The sequence below is a fragment of the Vipera berus genome (genome assembly GCF_964194415.1).
Source record: "Vipera berus genome assembly, chromosome: 2".
Classification (NCBI taxonomy): Eukaryota; Metazoa; Chordata; class Lepidosauria; order Squamata; family Viperidae; genus Vipera; species Vipera berus.
The window spans coordinates 265,137,908-265,157,414 of record NC_138203.1 but is presented as its reverse complement, the minus strand read 5'-3'; the positions used below and the strand labels follow the sequence as shown (position 1 = coordinate 265,157,414).

Genomic DNA, 19,507 nt, shown 5'->3' with positions numbered 1-19,507 from the left:
AAACCCTATACCATTTCAGACAAATGGCTGTCCAGTCTCTTCTTAAAAACTTCCAATGTTGGAGCATTCACAACTTCTGGAGGCAGGTTGTTCCACTGGTTAATTGTTCTAACTGCCAGGAAGTTTCTCCTTAGTACTAGGTTGCTTCTCTCCTTGATTAGTTTCCATCCATTGTAATTAGGATAATGCCCAGATTTGATAGAATTGCACAGGCTGTCTGTCCATTAAGTAATCTGGAAATCATTTGCAAAGAATATTAAAAGCACAAAAAGAAATATTGGAAATTACTGGAAGCTATTTACCACACAAATCCTTCCAAATATTTATTATGCAGGGGAATTGGGAGGAGGGTTAATTTGCCCAAGACTCTTAATAATTTCTCATTTCAAGTCTTAAAATTATGAAGTGTCTCTACTGATTTTCCCTACATTATGCAAAACTTTAAAAAGCCTTTATAATTTCTTTGTATCTGTAGAACTAAACACTGGAAGCAACCATCGCATCTCTACTCTTTTATGAACTTCCCAGAAGGATCCTGTGATATATAGATAAAAAATTTAATTCGCGTTCTGTGGATTCCCTAATTTATTTTGGAATGGTGGAAATTCTAATAGTCAGTTGTTTCACATAATGAATTAAGTTTTTCTCTCCTCAAGTGAAGACGGGCGACCTGAAAGTGGACAAGAAGAGTCACCAAAAACAAGGAGGAGAGAGATAACTTGAGAATTCTTATAACGGGAAAAATCATTTTACCTCACTTCTTTCACCTGATTCTTACTTGCAGCGTTTTACCCTGCGCTAAACCTAAACATGGCTTTTTCTTCGGTGCGATAACGTGAAGCTCGCCTTTTGCGTAACCAACCACAATTTTAACATGCACGCGAACCTGGTCCTCTATTCACACGCACACGTGTCTGATAAAGAAACCTGCTGACACGTGAAGCGGCAACCTGCTATAGCTCCAGGACGTCTGTCCAGCTCCTGAAAAATCAGTTTGTTTGTGTTTTTTTTCCACGGGAGACTCGAGGGGCAGTTTAGCTGCGGAAGCGTAGATGGTTGCAGTCCGGCTTAGAAACTGTAACGGCACAGGAAGGGGTTGGCTCAAGATCGCGGGGCCGTGCGTGGCCAGCAACGGCGGACGAATCCGGAGGAATAGATCCGGGGTGGGGAAAAGAAAGAACAAAAGGGAGAGAGGCGGCCCGCTGTTCCACTCGTGCATTCATTTGTGTACGTTCGTATTTAGTCCCCCGAGTTACTTTAACGTCGAAAGTGCAGCGCAAAGCGCTTGCAAAATCGCGCCCGTTGAGATTTAGGCCCACCCAGCCCCGGATGATCTGGGCCGGGAGTAGATCGCTGATCGCTGCTTCATTGGGAGCACGACCGGAGTGAACGACGGCCGCAGCTTTGGGATCGGTTCGCTTTCCCGGGGCGCTGCAGCCATTAACTCTTTGAGCACCCACAGGTAACCATTTGGAAATGATGGTGGGGGGGGAAGAGAGAGAGAGAGAGAGCAAGAAATTCAATAAATATAACTGTAGTTTTATTACACTAGGCGCGGAGAGGAAGGGATGGGAGTGCCTTGTTGGTGACGAAGGCTGCATCGGCTCGGTTTCGTCTTCGTTTGCAGTCCTGACACGTTTTCCGAGAGCAATTTTCATTGAATTTAAGGGAATACACAGAACGAAGTGGCAGATAGGTTATCTTGAATGTCAGAGCTCAACCCCTGAATATGAAAGAAAGGGGGGGGGGGCTGAGGGGAAACAGAGAGCATCTTTCCTCCACCGTTATGTCGTCAATAGAGAAGTTGCACGAAATACTTCCAATCATCATAGGTACTTGTTTGGAATCAAAATCTTTTTTTAAAATAAGTAGAATGAACATAAATAGGACCCAAGAACGCAGGATGACCTCGTCATAAAAATGGATGAATGAAAGTTCTCTTACCATCCTAAGCCAGCCACATCTTTTTTTCCAGGAGTTGTATAACGGAAGCTTCCAGATTTTCCAGCCATAATAGTCTAGGCAGGGTCATGTTAGTTGTGAGCTACAATAACATTTTCTGAAGGGCAGCAGATTATTTACACTTTAGGGGGAGGGGGGGGGAAAGGATTCTCTAACAATGGTTCCATTTTATGGGATTGTTTAAATTGCCCCTAAATGGCAATTAGGGAGTTCAAATAGGTTGGGATATACAATTTCCCTTTGATCTGACATGCTTCAAGTCAATTTTGACAGAAGCACTCCCGTGAGATTTCTTTTAGATTTCTTTCAAGGTCAAGGGACTGAAACACATGAGTTTACTGCAAATGACCTTGTCAAAACAATGAAGAACTAGATGTCTGACGGCAGTATTCCTATAGCATGTACCTTAAAATTCAGAACAGATAGCTTTAGAGATTGGGGACCCAAGTTCATCAACCCAGCCAAGCTAAGTGGTCAAGGAGGTTTTTGACATCATTGGAAGTAGAGAACTGAACGTTTTTGGACCATATTTTTCTTTATATTTGGTCTTTTGAAAGTTTTTAAGAATGAGAATAGGAATCTTTCACCTTCCTTCTTATTTCCTAAAAAATTGTATTTCCATTTTTAAGCCAAATATCATGTCTTGGAAATCAGGTAATTTTGTGGCCAAATTTCAGCAGCACAATTTCAGTATGCTCTGGGATGACCCTAGCTGTAAATAATAATGTAGTAATGATTATAATAATATAATAAATAGACACTTATGATCTATGTGATCACTCTGATCCTTAGAATAATCCTATAAATTCATCAGATATTTCATCAGATAGTTCCATATTTGCTTATTTGGAAAGAGAAGGTCTTGAGCATACTTAAGGCCAAATACAATACAATCCTGAATATGCTTCCTTAGAAATAAGTCCTACTATTTTTTATGCAATTTACAACCACATTTAAGTGATTACAAGGCTATGAGTGTATGGCTTGTTTATATTTGACTCAGGAATTTCCTAGCACATTCTGAAATGCTGTGCTTCACAACATTGCCTTAGTTAAATTTACTTTGATCAGCCATTGGTCACCCTGTAATAGTATAAACGCATTCTCAGGCTCAAGAAAGTTCAGCCAGCTTTTCTAGTCAGTTTGTGATCTTAGGCAAAATATTACCTGTCGGTTGCGTAATTTGCAACAAAAGACCCATCTTATAGGGCTGTTGTACAAAATACTGAGATAATAGGCCATAGGGTTTGTTTTAAGTACTGCATAATGCTACTGAATCATGGGACCGAGTCATAGAATTTTGCCCATTTTTAAGAAGGAAATAGACTTGAAAGGTGCCAAATCCTGCTTTAGATAGTAAGGGTTGATTGAATAAAAGCTCATAGGAGTGTGATTTCTTTAATCTGTTTCCTCGCTTAATTTTTTTTTATCTTTTGTCTGCCTACTCCCATCCCCCACCCCCTTATGTTCCTGATTTCCTAACTTCAGCTTGCTGATGCTCTGGCTTGTATATTTCAGGAATCCTTTTGTTCAAACAGGTTAAAGATGATGAGCGAAGAAGATAACCTGGTGAAAGAGGAGGAAATTCTATCAGAGGAGGAGGATAACTTCCTCAAAGAGGAGGAAATGTTCCCAGTTAGAGAGGATGAAGAATACCTGGTGAAAGAAGAGAAAATATTTGAGGAGGAGGAGGAGGAGGAAGAAGAAGAAGAGGATGAGGAAAATCTGTTGAAAATAGAGGTGATTCTCCCAGAGGAAGAAGAAAATCTAGTCAAAGAAGAGATACTTCTTCCAGAAGAAAGTTCCCTGTTGGAAGAATATGAAATCAATGTTTTTCAAATCCAAGGGGATGAAATACCCTGTGACAATGAACTTGGTCCTGAGATCCCAGGTTATATTCCAAGAAAGAGACATTGTAAAACCATGCCACGGACAGGAGCTGTTGGGGAACCTAACCAAGCCACAGCCCGGAAGGGTGGAAGAATCTATAAGTGCCCTGACTGTGGAAAAATCTTTAAGCGGTGTTCGCCTCTTATCAGGCACCGAAGAACCCATACTGGAGAAAAACCTTACGTTTGCCGTGAATGCTTGAAACGTTTCAGTGACAGCTCAGCCCTTGTGAAGCACCAAAGAATTCATGCAGGGGAGAAACCTTACACGTGCCCCGAGTGTGGTAAGAGCTTTTCCCAGAGCTCAACCCTGATTGCACATCAGAGGATACACACTGGAGAGAAACCATACAAATGCCCTGACTGTGGGAAGAGTTTTAGTGTGAGCTCTAATCTTGTTGCTCATCAAAGAATCCACACAGGAGAAAAGCCTTTTGGGTGTCCTGTCTGTTTAAAAGGTTTTCTGGTCAGCTCCCACCTTATCAGACACTTGAGAATACACACTGCAGAGAAACCTTACATTTGCAGAGAATGTGGTGAATGCTTTACCCAAAGCTCTCATCTTGTTGTTCATAAGAGAATCCACACAGGAGAAAAACCCTATCTCTGTTCTGAGTGTGGGAAAAATTACCGTGGGATCTCTGATCTGATCCAGCATCAAAGGATTCACACAGGAGAGAAGCCCTATAAATGCTCAGAGTGCGGCAAATGCTTCAGCCAAAGCTCATGTCTCAAGAAGCACCAGCGAATCCACACGGGCGAGAAACCTTACATGTGCCTCAGGTGTGGGAAGAGATTTAACCGGAATTCACATCTGACTAGGCATCAAAAAACCCACATTGGGTAATTTCTAAAGAAGAATTACCTGCAAGTTCCTCTCTGTTACAGCCCCTAAAGAATTTAGTGATAGATGTCTCAAACAGTGATCTGTTCCTCATCTCCTGAAGGATCATTTCTCCAAATCCCTTGAACCTAACCTGCAAGAGTATAAAAAGATTTGAATATGTTGCCAGGATGCCTTTGCAATGTTTACTTCTCTGGCGCTGATTAAGATCCTTCTAGATTCCCTCCTTTCCATCCAAGACTCTCAATACCGGTAGGATCTTAGAATCTTCCCTGGATAATCCATATCTTTCCTTGTTATCATTTTGAAAATGACATCCCATTTCAAACACCTTCAGGCATATTAGCCTTTACTTTTTCCTGGATTCTGAGAATATCTTAACCTTCTAGTATCCCACAGTGAAAGTATTGGAAGCTGTGAAAAGTTGTGTTAATAGCAGCGAAGGGGAAACAATTAACACTCACATCAAACTCTGTGAAGACAGCAAGCTCTTTTATTTGTAATGCATACGAAAATAGCATATATTGCCACATGAAATTGGCATACATCCTCCAGTGGACTGCTTCATGGTTTTATGCTGCCGCTATTTAAAGCCAGTGGAAATTTGCATGTGAGGAAAAACCTGCTTTGCTTTGTCCATTTGGGAGCGGAAGAGAAGCCGTCAAGATTTAGTCTACTTCCTTGACCCACCTTTCTTTATTTTTTTAACAGCAGACTATGGAAACTTCACAGCTTGGAATCTTGAGTTATAAACTTGATCACCCTGTGCTTGGTGACTCTTCATTGTGGCTGTTCCCAAAGCTGGCAGGTGGGTGGGTGGGGGGGGCGGGGGGAAGTCATAGAATACTTGCTGAGAACACATTCTTGTATGCAGCAGGTCCTGGATTTAATCCTTTGCTTTTTCAGCTTAAAACATCTTGGGTAACATGAGTGGGAAAGACTGTTGCTATAGAGCAGTACTGCTAATCGGAATAAAAGTGCTGGGTGAAACAGCTGAACTGATATAAGCTCCAGTTCTTGGCATCCGTCTCCACGGATGTCACGTTACGCCCTCAGAAGCACAAAAAGCAGATGGTCCCCCTCGGTGTTAGTGAAGAGCAATCTGGCATCTTACCTAGCCTGGTCACTGCCGTGCATTTGTAGGCTTGTATGACAATATCAGAGGTTTAAATTACCAGTGCAATTATTTTTCTATTCTTTTTTTTTACTTTTTAGTGGAGTTCATTGAATATTTTGGAGTAGATTTCTCTGTTTCTCAAGTGACAATAGGACAGTGGCTAAAAGACTGAACTGCGCATCGGAAAGGCTTCGGTTTCAGTCTCGCCACTGCTTGGTGGCCTTTGGCAAGCGTTCTCTTGGTCTGAGTCAGCCCTGTGAAATTTGCAATATGGGGATTATAGCCCTTATTTGTTCATAAAAATTGTGGCAAAGGGTTATACAACTTGGAACAGTTTAAATGTGCTCCATAAGCAAACTATTACTTGTGTTTCTCCTTGGGTTTGGTATAATTTTCACACCCCTTAATGGGAAAATGCAAGTGACTTCTTCTAATACAGGTAGTCCTTGAGGTATGACAGGTCGACCATTTGAAGTTACAGCACGCATCTTTCCCCCCCACACACACACAAACACAAAAGTTACATGCAGCCTCGTTCCAAAGTTACAGTGCCTGCAGTGCCCCTGCAGACTGACCAACCAGAGATGTTGCAGCATGTCCACCCACCTATTTCTCCCCCATCCTGCCCTGCCAGGTCCCCTCAGATGCTGGGCCTGCTTTGCCATCTTTCGAAGAGATTCAGAAGTCAGGGTGGGAAAGGAGGACAGGCGCTCTGTTGCTGGGCCTTTGCTATGCCATGGGCACAACTGAGGAAAAGAAATCCTAACAGTTTTCATTTTAGCTCCCCCAGCGTTAGCTACACTAGTTTTATGGTAGTGCAGCTAATGCTGGGGGAGCTGACAATAAAAGGAAAGCTGGCAGGGTTTCATCTTGATTTTGCCACGTGGATCAGGAACGGATTCGGCCTGTCCTCCTTCCCTACCTTGACCTCCTTAGCTCTGAGGATCTTTGAAAGGTAAGTGTGCAATTGTGAGGGGCTGAGATAAGGAGGAGGCCCATAGGGCTGTGGGGACCCCAAAGGACGCAAAGTGGAGCATGGGGTCTCTCGGGGTAGAGAGAGCCCTTGGGAGGTCCCGTGCAGGTGGGGTTTTGCCTGCATTAGGCCTCCCAAAGTCTCCCCCACGTCTGAGACGGCCCACTTAATGACCTGTGCATTCACTTAATGAATGTATTGGGGGGGAAAGCAGAGATAGGGGGTCGTGAATGAGGCGGTTTATTTAGAGATCATATTGAATTCTGACAGTGATGGGCAGGCTCCATTACGGTTGTAACTCAAGGTCTACCTGTATTTCTTTGTGAGTATTGCCCTATTTAGAAAGGTCTTTACACAAATAAAGATGCCCCTAGATGGTTAGAACCTGCATCAGGAAGGCAGCTATCCACACATTGGAGGGATAACTTTAGCAGCAGAAAATTTTCAGTTAATTCTCCTGAAATAAACTTATTAATATTTAATTTAATATTTGCATTTGTATACCGCCCTTTCCCTGAGGACTCAGGGCGGTTTACAGGGAATTAAAAATCAAAACATACAAAAGTTAAAACCAATTAAAAAGCATTAAATTCACCCTGTACATTAAAACCCCAGTTAAAATTTTCTCCTCAGCCTGGGCCCGAGAGCTCAAAGAGCCAGGTCTTCAGGCCCCGGCGGAATGATCGGAGGTCGGGAGCAGTCCTCAGCTCTACCGGCAGCTGGTTCCAGAGGGCAGGCGCTCCCACTGAGAAGGCCCTATCCCTGGGTGTCACCCGCCGGCAATCTCTCACCGGCGGAACCCTGAGCAGACCCTCCCTGTGGGAGCGCACTGGGCGAAGGGCGTTTGATGCCGGCAGCAGGTGTTCCCTCAAATAACCCGGACCCAGGCCATGTAGGGCTTTATAGGTGATAACCAGCACCTTGAATTTCACCCGGAGGGCAACCGGAAGCCAATGCAGCTCGCGGAGTAGAGGTGTTACATGGGAGTATCGGGAAACCCCCATTACAACTCGCGCGGCCGCATTCTGCACCAGTTGAAGCCTCCGAGTGGTCTTCAAGGGCAGCCCCAAGTAGAGAGCGTTACAGTAGTCCAAACGGGAGGTCACAAGCGCATGAGTGACTGTGCGTAGGGCGTCTCGGTCCAGATAGGGACGCAACTGGCGCACCAGGCGAACCTGTGCAAAAGCCCCCCTGGTCACGGCTCCTATGTGATCTTCAAAATTGAGCCGTGAATCCAGGAGGACGCCCAAGTTGCGAGCCCTATCAACGGGGGGTAACACCTCACCCCCCATCGTTAGAGGTGGAATAACTTGGTTAACCCGAGACGCCGATATGCACAGCCACTCAGTCTTGGCGGGATTGAGACGAAGCCTGTTTCTCCCCATCCAGACCTGAACCGCCTCCAGGCACCGGGACATCACGGAGAGGGCATCACTGGGTTGGTTCGGGGTGGAAAGAAAAAGTTGGGTATCATCAGCGTACTGGTGATACCCCACCCCAAAACCACGAATGATCTCGCCCAGCGGCTTCATGTAGATGTTGAACAGGAGGGGCGAGAGAACCGACCCCTGAGGGACTCCACAAATGAGAGACCTCGGGGCGGATCTCTGCCCTCCTGTCAACACCGACTGCGAGCGGCCCTGGAGGTAGGAGGAGAACCACCGTAGGACGGTGCCTCCCACTCCCAACCCCCTGAGACGCCGCAGCAGGATACCATGGTCGATGGTATCGAAAGCCGCTGAGAGATCTAATAGGACCAGGACAGAGGAGCAACCCCTGTCCCTAGCCCTCCAGAGATCATTCACCAGCGCGACCAATGCCGTCTCCGTGCTTATTAGAATAAGAGAGGGCTTCCTGCTATGGAAATCTTCCTTGGCACTTACAGAACTATGGTAATAGGGGAGTGAGAAGCCAGGAAAGGGGATGGCTGTAATAGGCTTGTCACCAATCTCCTCTTTACGTGAGGAAAATCACAGGGAAGGAGTAAAACCTTCAGAATAGTATACAAATCTGTTATGAACAGGAGCGAGAGAAGTTCTTGCCTTCCCTTGGGGCAACTGACCCTAATTTCAGCGGAGGAGCAGATGGAAGACTCGTTTGCTGAGAAATAAAGAGGGAAAAAGAGTCATGCCTCAATTTGGATGGCTGCAGAATACCTAAAGTAGCATTTGAATGTTTCTCTCCTTTGCCCTTTAAAGCCCTACTCCATTGTAAATCAGTATGACCTCCGTCCCATTATGGTTCAGATATATTCTTCTGCTTGTACTTTGCAAAAGAGTACCCAATATCATTTCTGGTATTGAGAAGTGTGTTGTGGCTTTTGTTTTTCTTGGTTCTTGAACATCAAAAAAGATGACGTGTTACACTCCTAAAATATATACATACCATATGCTTACCAGTGATTTGTACCATGCAGTGCATGCCCATCCATGCTTTTTCAGAAGTAAGTTCAGTATATTTGCAGAGACTTTGTCCAAGATATGTATATAAAGGAAGGAAGGCTACAGCAGTTGAAACATGAGAAATAGAATGGTTTTAGATTTAAAAAATAGTTGAGGCTCCCCAATCCTATATTTCTACTTCTGATGTATTGCAGCAAATGTTCCATAGTATAGTTAATTTTGTTTTAAATCGAAAGGGGCAAATCATTTTAGTCTTGTTTGCAATACGTTAATTAGATTGATGTTGATGAGGAAAGGAAAATTGGAGGGTGCATCATATAATAGTAAACATAAAATAATATGTATTTAATCCCTTGGGTAAATTGTACCAGGACATGGTGAATTGTATCAAATATATGGTGTGTAGGTCAGAATTCAAACCATCTTCCATTTGTCTTGTATTCCCTGCAACACAATCTTGAATTTCATTCTTTGGATACACCAATTCCCAACTTTTTCCAATACAAAGTATGCTTTTAATGATTAATTCAAGCACTAGTTGGGAGAATTCTGTAAAAGCATCATAAGGTGGATTTTGTACTTAATAATCATTCAAAGTACTTGAAATAACTAGTCAAGCACAGTGTTAGAAAAAAATCACTTAAATGTACTGTATTATAATCTATTTTTGCATTGTTTGCTACTTCTACAGAATTAACTAAGGAGTTCAAAGGGAATGGAAATTTAAATGGAGGCCCATATGGTAAATGTACATAGCAAATATTATCATTTCTGTACTACATAAGGAAGGTTATCACACTGTGCTATACTTTATCCTGGTTTAAAGCTGAACACAGAAATCAAGCTACTGTTTGAAATTCACATATGCGCACTGCTTTAATTTTGATAAATATCTGTGGAGATTCAAGTCATGGTTGTCCCAAAGGTGCTTTTTCAAAAGGCAACTGGGCTTTCTTTGTTTTTCCCTGAAGACGTTTCGCTTCTCATCCAAGAAGCTTCTTCAGTTCTGACTGAATGGTGGAGAACGGAAGGATTTATATTCCTTGCAGTCATCTGGTGGTTAGCACTCTTTCTGAGAGTTGTTGAGGCCACTTGGAGGTTTATCTATTCAGGGTCACCTGAATAGGGCAAATGGGTGTGGAACCGTCTTGGAACTGGTATCATTTAATTCTGATACCAGTTTTGACTACAAATATCAAAGGCAGGATATTGTATTTTTCCGTCTTTTGAAAATATATGGAGGATGGAATGCTCAGCATTAAAACTGGACATACAGTAATATATTGAATGGCTGGGTCCACACAACTTTGTTAGACTAGGACAGGGGTAGGCAACCTTGGCTCTTTTATGACTCGTGGACTTCAACTCCCAGAATTCCTGAGTCAACATAGCTGACTCAGGAATTCTGGGAGTTGAACTCCACGAGTCATAAAAGAGCCAAGGTTGCCTACCCCCCGGACTAGGATATAATAGTTGAGGGGAAATTATGATTCAGCATCTGGTAGAAATCCAGACACACTTAACTTCTTAAAAACTACACTACCGCTTTAAAAAATGTGATTTTTTTTTAAATACTTGTTGGGCATTGATTGTTATGTGAACACAGCAAATGTATTTTTAATTCAGTTTTAAAGTACTGCATTGAGCCATTGTATATACCAGATTTCATTCTGATATTTCATTGATCAAGCTAATTCATCTACCCAAAACTGCTTAAAGTGTTATGAAATGTTTTAAAAAAATAAAAAAAAAATTACAAACTAGCAGAATGCCAAATCAACTGTCCCTGAAAGGCCCTTCTTTCAATAAATTTTCTATAATGCTGTTTTTATATTTTCAAGGACTATTTCTGTTCAGAAAAGCAGATTATACGAAACCTGTGCCAGAGGAGGTAGCATCAGCTAAGTGAAATGAGTTTTCACAATTACTTCATTTCCCTTGAAGCAAATTCAGACAATACGTCCAGAGGCAGAGGTGAATTAACCATATGAGTGAAATCATAAACTTCAGAACATTCTTGCTCAGAAGTTAAGCCTCAGTATGGAAAACATTTAAAGTTCTAACAAACTTGCCTTAGAATAAACCTTGGTCAGTTCTTATTTATCTTTATTATCCTTCAAAGTATCTTAAGGAAGGTTGCATAGCTCACCTCCAACCTTTATCTTCACAATTATCCTGTAAATTAGATTAGATTGAGAAATAGTAACTATAAACTTTGTAATGAAGTAGTTTAAATTCCTGGTTCACAAAACATACTAAATCACTCAGGCTGGTAACCAGGAAAATTCATACAACTACATCATCTTTTGTCTTATCTCAATGCAAGTAATAATAATAATAAGTTGGAAGGGACCTTGGAGGTCATCTCAGTGGTTCCCACATAACTCTACATGTACATGAACCTATAGACATTTCCAATTAATACCTGAATTTGGAAGTGACAGTCGACCTTTCAGACCCTGTGAAGCAAAATTGGCAGCTGCCTGAAATTGTGTTACAGGTTCAGTGTAGGAAAACTATCAACCACAATTAAGGAGCTATTCAAGATGGAGATAAAGAGATAGCACACTCATTCCCATTAATCAAGCTAAGTACCTTTGCATTTCATGTGAATAGCCATTCCATTTCCTTTGAAGCCTAATTACTGTAATGTATTATATTGTCTCTCAGTTTATCACATATTCTGGATTTTATCTCTTGGAAAAGATTTGGCTCCAATGCTGCTCTGAGATGAAAACACTGACAAGTAACACAGGGTGTATAAATGTTTGAGAGAGATGGAGAGGGACATGCTCTCCTGAGCTTCCACAGGCTGCAGCAGACCATCCAAAAGGGATAGTAGCATTTTGGGAGAAGACATCTGTAGTAGATGTTGGAGCAGAAAGGGACACCATTCCCCATTGAAACCGCTGACAGATAGACCCCAATTCCTGTATTTGCAGGCTAATTTAGGGGTGACAGAGGGGTGAGCAGCAGAATCTGGCAGAATCTCAGAGCAATGAACTGCCTCTGGATTTTGGCTATGGGTTTTCTATACCCCCACTAGCTCCTTCTGACCATTCTTAACAAGACAGCGCTACTACGGTAGGTGTTTCTGCCAACTGGTGGATATGAGCAAGGTAAGATACCGCTGTATCCTAATTCCTACCCTGTTGTTGCAAAATAGGGAGGAACATTCTATTCTTCACTTTTTTTCCAGTTTAGTGTAGTTTTTAAAGTACCAGGTTAGAAACCAGGAGACTATGAATTCCAGTCCCAACTTAGGCATGAAAGCCAGCTGGGTGATTTTGGGACAGTCACTCTCAGCTCATACTTGGTTGATCAAAAAAAAAAGTGGAACCAGCACTGGTAGGACAATGTTAGAAAGAAAGAAAAAAAAACCTAATATTGTCTTGACAACAGGAAGAAACCAAAAACTGACAGCTTTTCTCCTGGTTGTAGTATAGTGGTGAAAAGATGACATAATAACAAAGATAATTCAAAGGATTCAGAAAGATAACTGTATTTGTCCATGCTGAATTAATGTATTTTATTAACTCACACATCACACAGAAGCAGTGGGGTTTGCACAACTTACACAGATCCTACTTCCCAAATATATAATAAAAATAAATAATAACTTGCAGTTGGTATAGTGGTTAAGGTGCTGGACTAGAAAGCAGGAGAGTGCAAATTCTAGTCCACTCTTAGGCACGGAAGGCAGCTGGAGAATTTGAGCCAATTATATCTTTCAGCCCAACCCCCTTTACAAGGCGGTGGTTGTGTGAAAATTAGAAGCTAGGAACATTGGGTAGGCATGCTGCTTTGAACTGATCAAAAATAGAGATTGGATAAAAAAGTAAAACAATAATTAGGTAATGTAACACAACCAAAGTTCATTTTCTACCGATTATTACTCCCTTTATATTCAGATTGAAGGTTGGATTCCCATGGATCTCTTAGCCAAGCAGACATCTTCACCAACTTCCCCCCCCCATCTCCGGTTCCCCTCTGTCCCACATAAAAGTTACTCAAGACTCCAGTCCAGCATGGCATGGTAGGAAATTAAGCAATCCCAAACCATGCTGCTTCTCAACAGCTCACTGATCCTGTTACATCAACTTCTCTTACTCTTCTGTTTCAATGCTCCATTCTTTTTTCCTAGGATTTTCTCGAACTTTCCCTGTTGCTTTGCCATCACTGAATGCTGAATTCAGTTTGATCTCCAAATCAGGTGTGAGCTGGCCAGTAGTGCAGTACAATAGTAACTCAGCTATTTAGTGAGCCCTTAGCACAGCAATTCATAGCATGTAAACCCACTAAGAACCCAACGCTCAAGTACTTGTAGTTTTCTAGGACATCTCCCCACTGACTGAAAATTACAGGTTTTCAGATCTCAATATTTGTACACAAGAGTAAACATTAGTACATTCTGCACACAGCTGCATATATTATTTGAGGCATCGGATATTCCACCTGTTTTTCAATTCAGCCTGTATTTAGTCATCTCAAGAATTTCTTGAACTTTATTTATAACCTAATTCTCATTCCACTTGGCTTTCTGCTTCTAGGAGTACTGTCAACTAGCATTAGATCGAGAAGCTGTTTGAATACCATTGTAACTTTTATGAGAAGTTAAAGCATAATATAACTGTGTAAAATAATCTAAATAAACATCATGTTAATGTATCACCTAATATAAACCTTATCGCACATATGATTAATATAATTACCTTCCTAGCACAGGCTGTGAAAATCACAGAGTAAGAGTATTATTGCCAAAGAGGACAAGTACTAAGAGTGCAGATAGTAGCAAGTTGTGCTCACTAGCAACCTTACTTCCTTTTATTAGACCTACTATCTGATGATTTTTGAGGTGGATTCTACTATAAAATCACACAACAGCAGTAGAATTTTAAACATTAGTCATTCTTACACTTCTGGTCAAATTGAATTCAAGTTTCAGGGAATACCAAAGTAAACAAGTAAGTCTTTAGCCTTTAAAAAAAAATCCAAAGCGAGGGGCCATCTTTCAAAAGGTCTGGTGCTGCTGTGGAGAAGACCCATTAATCATGCCTGTACAGCCTCTTGCAAGGTACAGCCATAGCAGTTGAGGCTGCTTCACCCAGTACTGGCCATTTTGTAGTCTCTCAGATATTGATATCCAGAACCAGTTAAGAGTTCTATAAGCAGGTAGTCAGTATTTAGGACTGTTATTGTAGGGACAATCTGCCCATCTTAAAGATTTGGTTTGAATCTATTAGCGATTTTATCTGCTGACCTGCTTTTCTACATCTATAGATACTAAATAAGATGGGATTAGATCCTATGGATCTGCAGCTTAATAATGCAGGGACAGTATTGTCCAGAACTACTTTTGGGGAATAGCTCCACAGAAAGGAATGGAACCAGTAAAACACCCCATGGCCACTTAAATAAGATGCCATGGTCAATTGTATCAAAAGTTGTTAAGAAGTTTGAAAATGCTTAAGTGTCTTCATTCCAATTCCAATATTCTAAAGTAGATTTTCAGGATATTTTCAGACAGATGGAAAATGAAATGCAGTGGTTGTCTTTCAAAATAAGTAACAGAATATGGAGTCCATAAAATAATGATTAGACACTCCCCAAATCGCATCAAAGTACTACAGTTGGTGAGCTAATAGGAAAGCAAAGGCTGTTAACTAAGAGATTCATTGCTCAACTGATCATGGTATGTGATGTTTGAAGCAGAATTCTATAATTCTATAAGCCAAGAAATCCAACAAACAATCATTCCTAGGGAGAAGTCATCCAGATGCCCAAAACTATATGGCCTCCCCAAAATACACAAAGATGGAATCCCACTAAGACCCATAGTAAGTTCTATAGGCTCACCACTACAAAACTTAGCTAAATACCTAGCAAAACAATTACAACCTCTAGCAGAAATGGCAGCTTCATATGTCCAAAACTCATACCACTTTATAGAATTAGTGAAAAATCTACAGATAGACCAAAAAGACTTGCTAGTCAGCTTCGATGTGGTATCACTATTCACCCAGGTGCCAGTCCAAGAAGCTCTATCAACAATAAGAAGCAAATACCAACCACCAAACCATATTATAGAACTAGCAGAACACTGCTTATCAAACACATACTTCATACACAGAGGCCAGAGATACAAACAAATAGAAGGCGCACCAATGGGATCCCCTCTATCACCAGTTATCGCCAACCTTTTCATGGAAGAATTTGAAACTAACGCTCTAGAAAAGACTACAAACAAACCAAAACTGTGGCTCAGATATGTGGATGACACCTTCGTGATCTGGCCCCACGGAAGAAAGGAGCTAGAAGACTTCCTAACACACCTGAATAGCCTACATCCCAAAATAAAATTCACCATGGAGATTGAAACAAACAACCAGTTACCTTTCCTGGATGTACTTATATACAAAAAACAAAACGGAACCCTAGGACACACAGTCTACCGAAAGAAAACACACACCAACCGTTACCTCAATGCGCAATCACATCATCACCCAGCACAAATAAATTCAGTAGCCAAAACACTAATAACAAGAACCAGACGCCTTGCAGATGAAACACATATACAAACAGAACTACACACCCTGACAGACATATTGACAGCAAACAAGTTCCAAAAAAACAAAATCACCAATATAATTCAGCAGCGGACTCCGAAACAGAAAAACATCCAAGAAGAAGAACAGAACAACGGACGAGCCATCTTGCCCTACATAAAAGGAACAACCGACAAAATCAGTAAAGTACTACGCAAACATAACATCAAAACCGCATTTAACACTGACAGAAAGATATCAACCATCCTGAGAAATCCCAAAGACAAAATAGAACTGGAAAACCAGGGCATATACCAAATCCCATGCGCCTCCTGTCCAGCAACATACATCGGACAGACTAACAGAAGAATAGAGGTACGTGTAGAAGAACATAAGAACTCAGTACAGAAGAAAGATCGAACATCTTCACTAGTACAACACATAAACACTACGGGACACAACATCAATTTTGAAGGTACAAAAACAATCGCCAAAATAGAACATCTCAATAGCAGAATAATCAGAGAAGCCATTGAAATAGAAAAACACCCAGACAGTATGAACAAGCGAGACGACACCTCCCGCCTACATGCCATTTGGAAACCAGCATTGATAGACAAACGAATTTCAGCAAACAAGGATTTAAAAAACCAACAAACAACCCCAAATGCCACCAGCCCCAGCAAGACTCATCCACACCCAGAACAAAAACTCTCCCACACAGAAGACAGAACAAGTCAAGCAAAAGTGCTATCACCCAAGCAGAAGAACGCACACACGAACCTGACTGACCCATACCAGAGATGCATGGCGGCTCCTCGAACTCGGAGCCAAGCCAAAGCTCTGGAGGCCACTACACAGCCCACTCCTCAAGACACCAAATCACAACACTCAGGATATTACGACACAACAAAAAAAACCACCCATTCAGAACACACCCCACCCAATCAGAAGACAGCCACGCCTCCAACCAATCGGAAGACAACCACACATCCACCCAATCAGAAGACAGCCACGCCTCCACTCAATCAGAAGACAACCACGCCTCCACCCAGTCGGATGACACCCCCACCCAATCAGAAAGCAGCCGCGCCTCCACCCAGTCGGAACACAGCCCCACCGGCAGTTGGAAGGAAAGGAACAGACAGACCACGCATTGCTCCTGAAAGCAGCAGGAGGAATACTCCGGCCTGATGATGACGGATGGGATTTCGTCGAAACGTCGCCACAACTTTCTGAAGATGAAAGGAACGCGGGAAGAAACCCGAGACTCTAGACCTACATATATATATATATATATATATATATATATATATATATATATATATATATATATATATATACACACACTGTATATTCAGAAATGTTTCACAATCTGCAAAGGTCAAAGACCTGCATGTTCAAGTGCAGCAATAAAAATCTTTGTGGAACAAACAGATCAGAGAACTTTGATGCTCAATCTCCCAGTGATGCAAGCTGATGCAGAACATGGAGGCTGATGGAAGGCCACTATTAAAATACCAGAACAGGGGAAGGTCAAAACATTTTTGAGGTGATTTAAGATATATAAATTTTGAAGAAATCTAGAAAGGACATTGCAACAAAATGTAAATCGCATACATTTTGCCTTCAGAGGTTATGGATGCTGGAGATTTTTAAGAGATTGGACAGCTATTTATCTGAAAGGGTATAGGATCTCCTGCTTAAGCAGGGGATTAGATAAGACATTCCACCCTTCCAACTGTTATTCTATTATCTTGATAGCTGGAACAAAAATACATGCTTCAATTGACTAATTGACTCACAGCTCAGTTTGGAAGACCATGTAGGAGCTGTGGCCAGGGGGGCTTTTGCCCAGGTTCGCCTGGTGCGCCAGTTGCGGCCCTATCTGGACCGGGATGCCCTGCGTACAGTCACTCATGCACTCGTGACCTCTCGGATAGACTACTGCAATGCTCTCTACATGGGGCTGCCCTTGAGGACCACTCGGAGGCTTCAACTGGTGCAGAATGCGGCCGCGCGAGTTGTGATGGGGGTTTCCCGATACTCCCATGTAACACCTCTCCTCCGTGAGCTGCATTGGCTTCCAGTTGCCCTCCGGGTGAGATTCAAGGTGCTGGTGATGACCTATAAAGCCCTACATGGCATGGATTCGGACTACCTACGGGAGCACCTGCTGCCGGCGTCAACTTCCCTTCGTCCTGTGCGCTCCCACAGAGAAGGCCTCCTCAGGGTGCCGTCGGTCAGGGATTGCCGGCTGGCGGCCCCCAGGGGGAGAGCATTCTCTGTGGGCGCGCCAGCCCTTTGGAATCAACTGCCTGTTGAGCTCCGGACGGCTCCCGACCTTCGCTCTTTCCGCCGTGACCTGAAGACTTGGTTGTTTGAACAGGCCGGCCTGGACTAAGGGTTTGGGTTTATTTTAATTATTTATTGTTAGGGCTAATTAATTTAATTTTCTTTTTAACTTTTGTATGTTGCATTTTATTGCCCTGTACACCGCCTTGAGTCCTTTGGGAGAAGGGTGGTATAGAAATTTAATAAAATAAATAAAATAATTGCAAGCAAAGTGACAAAATAGTTCAAATATTCAGCTTCTGCAATTTGCAGTTATTAATTTGTTCTACTAATTTCATCACTCACTACATTTCCTTCTACTGTACAATCCAAAGCCCGTTTATGAAGCATCCCTCCCAATTGGTGTGCTTTTCCTGTCTATGTGAGATGATGCAACAATTGCCTTTTATAGTAGCTTTCCCTCAGTAGCCTTATGCAACTTAGCTACCTCTTTGAAATTATGTGTCATTCTGTCCTCGTGCTGGTTCTTAAAGTTTTACACCATTTCCACTGGGCTGAATAGAAAAACTCCGCTTGACAAAAACACTTCCAAGTCGCGGTCGAATTTTCCAGCCATGCTTTGCGCAAGAGTCTAACTTCTAGATTCTTTTAGCCCTTTTTCATGCATTTAAGACAGGGGTCTTCAAACTTGGCCCTCTTATGACTTGTGGACTTCAGCTCCCAAAGTTCCTCAGCTAGTGTGCCTGGCTGAGGAATTCTGGGAGTTGAAGTCCACAAGTCAGAAAAGGGCCAAGTTTGAAGATCCCTGATTTAAGAGCTTTCCCAGTCTAAGCTAGGAGGATCTGGGCACAGCAGCCTCTTCGTTCCTCCCCAGAAGGACACTATATGCACTGAACCCCTTCTCCCTTACGCCCACCTCCACGGGCCGTCCATTCTAGGGCCAATACTACAGGCTTCTCCTCTTCCTCCGCCCCGATCGCACCTGGGAGGGTGGAGCGAGGAGAGCCGTTGCCCGTCATTGGCTTGTTTCCTGTGGGGTGAGTGGGGTGGATCTTGCCGCCAGGCTACGCAGGGAGCACCGTTGCTCTGCTAGACTGGCTGAGGAATTTTGGGAGTTGAAGTCCATGAGTCATAAAAGGGCCGAGTTTGAAGACCCCTGCTTTGGACCGTCGTTACACTACGCTTCCCGGCATGCTTCTGGCCGGACGAACGCTGGGGGGGGGGGCGAAAAGGGGATGGAATCGCTCAGTGCACTCTGGGAGTTGTAGGAGCGGCCGACAGAGCCGCGCTCACTTCCCATCGGCCCTCGCGCCCGGCTGCCTGGGGCGGAGGAGGAGGAGGAGGAGGAGGAGGGAGCAGGGAGGTGGCGTTGCGGCATCCCAGCGGCAGACGTCGGCCGGGGTGACTCGGAGCCGCGGCTTTACTCAGCCGGAGGCCTTTCCCGTCGCCATCGATGTGAGCGAGGCGGCCCTCAGGGGAA

General features: G+C 42.9%; 1 protein-coding gene across 2 annotated transcripts; it reads left to right on the top strand.

The window, feature by feature from the left end:
- Nucleotides 1-1,173: 1,173 nt before the first annotated feature.
- Nucleotides 1,174-7,405, top strand: LOC308660980 (uncharacterized protein). 2 transcript variants are annotated; one of them, XM_081315630.1, is made up of 2 exons: nucleotides 1,174-1,462; nucleotides 3,501-7,405. In XM_081315630.1, exon 2 carries the CDS (start codon nucleotides 3,508-3,510, stop codon nucleotides 4,696-4,698), a length of 1,191 nt encoding a protein of 396 aa, XP_081171756.1. In that variant the 5' UTR covers nucleotides 1,174-1,462; nucleotides 3,501-3,507; the 3' UTR covers nucleotides 4,699-7,405. The 2 variants fall into 2 exon arrangements, with proteins under 2 accessions (XP_081171756.1, XP_081171755.1); XM_081315629.1 differs by having other exon boundaries at nucleotides 3,481-7,405.
- Nucleotides 7,406-19,507: the final 12,102 nt, after the last annotated feature.